Source organism: Pteropus alecto, unplaced genomic scaffold (assembly GCF_000325575.1).
Source record: "Pteropus alecto unplaced genomic scaffold, ASM32557v1 scaffold96, whole genome shotgun sequence".
Lineage (NCBI taxonomy): Eukaryota > Metazoa > Chordata > Mammalia > Chiroptera > Pteropodidae > Pteropus > Pteropus alecto.
In genome coordinates, this window is record NW_006438979.1 from 992,103 (window position 1) to 998,872 (window position 6,770).

The 6,770-nt window shown below is 66.9% G+C and overlaps 1 protein-coding gene across 2 annotated transcripts; it reads right to left on the bottom strand.

Annotated features, from left to right (window-relative positions):
• Nucleotides 1–6: 6 nt before the first annotated feature.
• AKAP17A (A-kinase anchoring protein 17A) lies at nucleotides 7–5,773 on the bottom strand. 2 transcript variants are annotated; one of them, XM_015592688.2, is made up of 4 exons: nucleotides 4,567–5,764; nucleotides 3,909–4,057; nucleotides 913–1,153; nucleotides 7–246 (listed from the first exon to the last, which is right to left on the bottom strand). In XM_015592688.2, the coding sequence occupies exons 1-4, from the start codon at nucleotides 5,326–5,328 to the stop codon at nucleotides 241–243; spliced, it is 1,158 nt and encodes a 385-aa protein (XP_015448174.1). In that variant the 5' UTR covers nucleotides 5,329–5,764; the 3' UTR covers nucleotides 7–240. The 2 variants fall into 2 exon arrangements, with proteins under 2 accessions (XP_015448174.1, XP_006916187.1); XM_006916125.3 differs by lacking the exon at nucleotides 7–246 and having other exon boundaries at nucleotides 443–1,153; nucleotides 4,567–5,773.
• Between the last annotated feature and the right edge of the window lie 997 nt (nucleotides 5,774–6,770).

Here is a 6,770-nt window from a genome sequence, read left to right on the forward strand (position 1 = left end):
TCATGCGTCTACGCGCAGGGACACCCCGCGGCGAAGCTAGTGGGCACAGCCCCCGGCGTGCACTCGGGGGCGGCCTGGGCTCCTCCCCCGCCAGGAGACGGAGCTGTAATGAGGACGCAGACGCAGGCCGCCAGGGCCGTGCTGGGCCTAGCCTGGGTCGGTGTCTTCAATATTCACCATGAAACAAGAACTGAGCGGCCACATGTCCCGGGCGCCTGCCACGCTCCTTCCCGGGCCTTATCAACACTGTAATTAGACAACAGGTTATGGGGCGGCCGCGCCCAGGGCAGGGGCCTGCGGCCAGCGGAGCACGGCTCAGGCGCGGCTCAGGCGGCTCTGCCCGCGGCCGGCTCAGCTATCAGCCAGGATGCCGAGGGGGCCGTAGGCACGGAGGGGACCAGCACACGGCACGGGCCAACAACTGTCGGCTGCACAGTGCTATCAGCCAGGATGCCGAGGGGGCCGTCGGCACGGAGGGGACCGGCACACGGCACGGGCCAACAACTGTCGGCTGCACAGCCGCGAAGGAAGGAGGCAGCAGGCCAAGCTCTGGGCACCCTTGGTCCCCCGGAGGCCAGGCTTGGCACCCGTCCTCCTGTCCCAGGCCACTGGCCTGACCAGACCTGGCGAGCGCATCATCAGCGGGAGGAGAGCCACAGAGCCCGGAGACCCTCTGCGAGCCCTGCCAGTCCCTGTCTCAGGGACAAACGGCACCGTCAGCCCTGGCCAGCGCCTAGTAAGCCTGCTGGTCACGCCAATTCACTGTCCTACCAGCTTCCTAGGCCTAAGGCGGATGACATGGGAACCCTGAGGACCGCCAGGGGGCAGCACGCCCTCCCAACAGAGCCACACGGCGTGGGTGTGGCGCCGGCAGCGGGGACCGGGACGCACGCGCGCAGGGCGCCGCGGTACCTTGGCTCGGCTCAGCAGGCCGGCCACCAGCCGGACGGACTGCAGGTTGCGCTGGGCCAGCAGCAGCTTCCGCTCCTCCGTGCGGATCTTCTCCTGCAGCCGGCGCTGCCCCTGCGCCTGCAGCTTCTCCAGCTTCCGCTGGCTGCGGCGCGACTCGCGGTCCCGCTGCTTCTGCTCCCGCTTCCGCAGCTTCTCCTCGCGCTTCCGCTCCCTCTCCAGCTCTTCCAGCTCCTTCTGCTTCCTGCGCAAAACGCAGCGGCCGTCAGGGGGGGATCGGGCGCCGGGGCTCGTGGGAAGGCGGCACAGGCCGCTCGCCCAGCGAGAGGGGGCGGGGCGGGGGGCGGGGCAGTGTCGCACAACAACGCGTGTTGACGCGGCCTCCACGAGTACACCGCCGGCGAGCCTGGGATGGCCGTCGGTACACGCTCACCAGCTGGGGGGACGTCGTGCGTCCGGGACAGCCTGGCACAGCGAGCCCCAGCCCGCGACAGGGCACCGGTGCACTCCACGGCACCCAAGCTCAGTTCCCAAGGCTATGCGCCCACAGCAGCAGGATAGGCAACAGCAGAGGGCGGCCACCGCCACCACGGAGGGCACTGCCAGCACTGCCAAGGACACGGCAATGTCCCCTGCACCACTGTCCTGGCCTGAGGCCCGGGACAGAGAGGTCACGGGCGGCAGGTCTCAGGTCATAGATGAACTTCTCACACACAGGTCGGTGCCAGATCGAGCTCCCGGGGACAAGGGAGAACTCCCCTCCCTACAGCTCTCGACCCGTGTGGCACCAGGGGAAGCGCGGGGACCAACGGGGGCAAAAAACACGAACACGCACAGCTACAAGAAGATTCCGAGACATTAGGTAGCAGGAAGATGGCACAGTCCACCTAGCACATGCGCCCCTTCCGGGGAACGCAAGCCCACAGGGACCGTTTCTGCTCTGCGCCGGCCCCGATCACGGGGCACGAGCACGCGCCAGGCCCCCCATCACGGGCCATGAGCACACGCCGTCTCACAGAAATCTCGCAAGGTCACTAACATCGGCTACTCGGGGACAGCGACTTTAAAATAAATCCACAGCGTAGCCAAACAGCCTAGCTCCTGACACCATTTTTCTTGGAGGGGATCCCCAAAAACAGGATCCAAACGGAAGCGGGCCAACGCATGCCAGCCAGGAACGACTGCCGGGGGGGGGGGAGCGGAGCTGCCCCAGGAGCACGGGACACGTTGCTGAGGCCTGAAGCCCGGGAGCCACCGCGACAACACAGCTAAAGGCAGTCACGGTGCGTCAGACGGGACACGCGAGGACATGGACGGCGCCGCACGGGGGAAGAAGCCTGGGTGCAAAGCGCCCTGAGACCGGGACGCTGGCGGCAGAGCGGAGGCCCCTCTACGGACTCTGGCCCACGAGGCGCCAGGGCCGCGGGTCGAGGCCGCCTTGTGCAGCCTGTGAGTGACACGGCTCTCAACAGAACGACAGCTAAAGCCCAGGCCTGTCGTCTCCAAGGACACGCCGGCCGAGCTGGACGGTCCTCAGTAACACCCAGCTACCCACACAGAGGGGCCCCTGGGCCCGCCTGCAGGCTGCGGCCGAGAGGGGTGGCAGGCAGCCTCGCCCGGCTGGACAGCCTGGCACCTGGGCCCTAGTACCCGCCCACGGGCACAGAGCGGCACAGGCCCCTTCCCGCTGCTCGGCGACCACAGCAGAGGCACCCCCACACTGTCTGGAACCCTGTGTCCTCACCACGTGTCCCCGGGACAGTCTGTCGTCTGCCCCCCAGGCGGAGTGGTCTGTCCCCAGGGCCACGACACGGCCCACTTCCTGGGCTGCTTTTCCTCCACTAAAGGTCAAGGAAATGGCTTCTTAAATGGGCCTGCAGAGCTGCCAACTGAAATGCCGGGGGCTCGGGGGGACTGGGTGTCTGTGGGTCACAGCCAACACCCCAAAGGCAGGAACAAGGTCCGTTCTGCACAGGGGCCGGGCCAGATGCATGCGACAGGACGTGTCTCCGACTGAGCGTCCAGCCCTGCCTGAGGACAGCAGCAGCGGGCCGGCGGCCTACTCCGCACAGTCGCCCCCGGCCCAGGGCGCCCCGAGGACGGCCAGGCCATGGCTGGTGCAGGACCCCACCCTCCCATGCCCGCACCCACCCACACTGTCCTCCAGAGTCACGCCCACTGGACCTGCCACCCTGATATCAGGCTCTGGACCAAAGGAAGAAACGGCTCCATGCAGAAGCACGTTGGCACCTCATTCCAGATCTCAGGGAAGAGCAGACGCCAGAACGAGGGCCAGCAGTAGAGACAGTTAAGTCAGCTCTACAAAGAGATCAACGAAATCACCCGGCAACTCACCCCGCACATCCCCCGAGCCCAAGACTCAACAGCCGGCACATCGGAACGGACACGGGCCGTAAAACAGCGCGTCCACAGCTGGGCAGTGCCCGCGCGTAGGCTGCTTTTATAACGAACAGGACAAGACAAAGGCGAAAGCTGAGCCCCGTGCTGCGCCCGGCGGCGACGGTGGAGGAGGGGCCGCTGCCCCACAGGCCCCTCGACCGCAAACCACTTCGTTAAACCCTGGCCACCGCCGTCAGTTCTCCAGCGCGCTGGTAACACAGCTTCACCCAAAACGCAAACAGCACGATGGCCAGACGCTCTGCGGGCTTCAGCGGGACACACGCAGGTGAACAGGTGACGCGGCCTAGCAGGGCCGGTGCCGTCACAAGACCCACACAGACCGCGTCACAAATGGAAGAGTTCCAGGGAGGGACCAGGAGCTGCAGGTCACACACCTCCTGCCGTGTCTCCAGCAGCTGCGGCACGTGGCGACGCAACATAGGTGCACACAGGTGCACACACACGTGCACACAGCAGCGAACAAGCATACTCAGTGGCACACAGCGCACGCACTAGCACACGTACACATGCACGCTCGCGCACGCACAGGCGTGCACACGGCAGCACACGTGTGGCCCTCGGGCCCGCGGTCCGCGCACCTCTCCTCGGCCCGCTGCCGCTGCTCGGCCTCCTTCTCACGCCGCTTCTGCTCCTCCCTCTGCTGCTCCAGCTCCTGAAGCTTCTGCCGCTCCAGCTGCCGCTTCTTAATGGAGGCATCGCTCAGGTGTTTGGTGGAGTCGAAGGAGACCTTCACGAGGAAACAGCCCTCAGTGGCCGACCGGACGCGTGCTGGACACGCACGTCACCTCCCAGCGTTCCCAAGGACAAAGCCGCCCCCTTCCCGACACGGCGCCCCCTTCTGCTCCGAGGCCGCGACCCTGCCACCACGGGGCCTGTGCCTCCACTGACGGAGGACAGGCAACGGCCACGAAGACCCGGCGCCACTACAGCGCTGGTGTCCTGGTCCCCGCAAGGGAACGCCAGTCACAGCCAACAGTGACAGAAGGAACTGCCGCCCTCGTCTGCAAAGGCGCTAGGAGGCAGCAGGCGCCGCCGGCTGGGGCGAGGTCAGCACCTGTGCGGGACCCCTCCCCGCCCACGCATGTCACACGTCCACCGTCACGTGTTTCCCTCAGACACGGGTCAGCCGAAGCCACCGTGGGACCCGCCGGCCTGTGTGACTCCTACCCAGAAACGCCAGTGCACGCGGGGGTGTGAGGACACCGAGGGGCGCCCCGGGCCGCGGCCGGCACTCACCTTGATGTTGCAGGCCACCGCCTTGCCGTCCTCGCCCTTGTACATGAGCTTCATGCCGCGCAGGGCGCTCATGGCCTGGATGAAGCCCGCGTACTCGCGGTACTGCACGTAGGCCTCGAAGTTCAAGTGCCCGCCGAAGCTGAAGGTGTGGAAGTTGCGGCCGGTCATCTCCTCGCGGTAGGGGTCCAGCATGGGGATGTCCACGTTGCGCACCTCGCCGAACCTCTCGAACACGCGCACCAGCACGTCCTCGCTGGGCTTCTCGGAGCCCGACTCCTTGCGGGCGAACCACTTGCAGGGCAAGCCCTCCAGGTGGATGGTGTCCGGCCGCTCCCCCGGCAGCGTCTCGTTCATGTCCTTGGCGTCGCGGAAGAAGGAGTCCCAGTCGTGGCGGGTGGGGAAGTCGACCTTGAACTCGGCGGCCCGCACCTTGAGGATGTCGGAGAAGCCGCTGAGCTTGATGGTCTTGCCGTCCAGGCAGGCCAGGAAGCACTTGACCAGGCTCTTGTTCTCCACCTCGCCCTCGAAGCGGATGAAGTCCATGGTGCTCTTGGAGATGCGCAGCGTGGAGAACTGGTGGCTGTGCACCATGCCCTTCAGCCGCTCCATCACCTCCCAGTTGGAGATGGACTTGCCCGGCTGCTTCAGCTGCGGCAGTGCCACGCTGATGGTCATCTTGGTGATGGGCTTCAGGTAGAGGCCGTGGGCGGGGCACAGCTCCACCGCCTCCGACGTGTCGTGCACGATGGTGGCCGCGGCCATAGCCGGGACCTCGGGCCTGGAACGCAAACGCACACGGTCAGGGCCGGACGCACCTGACGCCGGGAGTGGAGCGAGGCCGCTTCCCTGGCCAGCTGGAGGAAGGGTCTCCACCTCGCCGAGCGCCCCCCTCACCTAGCAGGGCTGTTACACCATCATCATGGTACGCTACAGGGAAAAGGACCTGGGCTGACAGAACCCGGTACCAGAGCGGCGTCCGGGCCTGTCAGCGCTGTCCTGCAGCTCTGCTGGAGCTGCGGGGACTGGGGCCCCGCTGGCGGACCCCCCCACGCTCTGGGCCGGAAGAGGCAAGCTAGAGCCCGCCCAGCTTCCCAGGAGTGGCGACAGTGGGCTGGGGAAGGGACAGGGCGGGCAAGAGCCCAGCTCCAGGCACCACGGATGGTCTGTGGGGGAGGCGGCGGCTGTGTGCGCCACGAAACGCCAAGCGCCGGGCTGGAGAACCAGCCAAACCCCCTCTGCCCGAGGGAAACCGGCAAGTGCTGGTCGGGCCCCATCCTGGGGCCCGGAGCCTCTGCACTTCTTCCTCCCCCACCCCCACCCCCACGGGGGCCGGCTTCCCTACTGGTCCGACAGGTCTTTGGAGAGCCAGGAGCTGACACCAGACACCCGGACGGCACCGGTGGCCGGGCCGGCCTGCCCGCCAGCTCTGGTCACCCACTGCGCAGCTCAGAGGCTTCTCGACAGGCCCCGCAGCCAAAGGGCTGCGCGGATGGAAGGGCCTACTGGGTGGGTGACGGGCCACCTGTGCTGCGACCCGGGCTGTCCCCAGGACTCTCTACTCCAATCCCTAGCTACCTATCGCCCTGCCCCGATGACCACCAGTGCCCCTGGTACCCCAGGCCGCCTCCAGCTGCAGGAGAGGGAGTGGGGGTCAGTCCCCACACCTCCACCCCATGCAGCTACCTCTGGGGCTGCTCTGCCTCCCCCAACCGCCCCACTGCAGGACCCGCAGCCCTGTACACCGCCATTACCCTCAGTACCAGACTTGCCAGCCACCCCCTCCCCCACCTCCACCCCTGGTGTTGTACTGGCCTCTCTGGAGTGGCCTCCTCAGTCTCCATGGCAACACCCAGCCCCACCCTAGGCCCCCAGAACCCCCAGCTTCCCCATGCCAACCCTGGTGCACCCCTGTTCCCAATATTTCCTGGTACTCCGGCTACCAGCAAACACCCTCCCTAGGGTAGCAGTGACCCTAGTGTCCCCCAGCCTCCCGACCCTCTCGAACCTGGGCCCCCAGTTTCCAGGTGACCCTTGCTCACCCTGGCTCTCAGTCCCCAAGATAACCCCGCTGACCCCGGCCTGCGACACGTTCCCCAGGTTCTCCCCACTGACCCTGGCCCCCGACCCCAGTCCCCCGACCCCCACAGATCCCGGCCCCCAGTCTCCCAGGTGATCTTGCTGACCCCAGACTCCGACCCCAGTCC

Excerpts from the sequence above, each read along its gene's own strand:
- AKAP17A (XM_006916125.3), bottom strand. The coding sequence starts at position 5,328 with ATGGCCGCGGCCACCATCGTGCACGACACGTCGGAGGCGGTGGAGCTG. Across the intron at positions 4,058-4,566 it reads CGGTGGCCTGCAACATCAAG|GTCTCCTTCGACTCCACCAA; the intron begins GTGAGTGCCGGC and ends TTCCTCGTGAAG. Across the intron at positions 1,154-3,908 it reads CGGCAGCGGGCCGAGGAGAG|GAAGCAGAAGGAGCTGGAAG; the intron begins GTGCGCGGACCG and ends CGTTTTGCGCAG.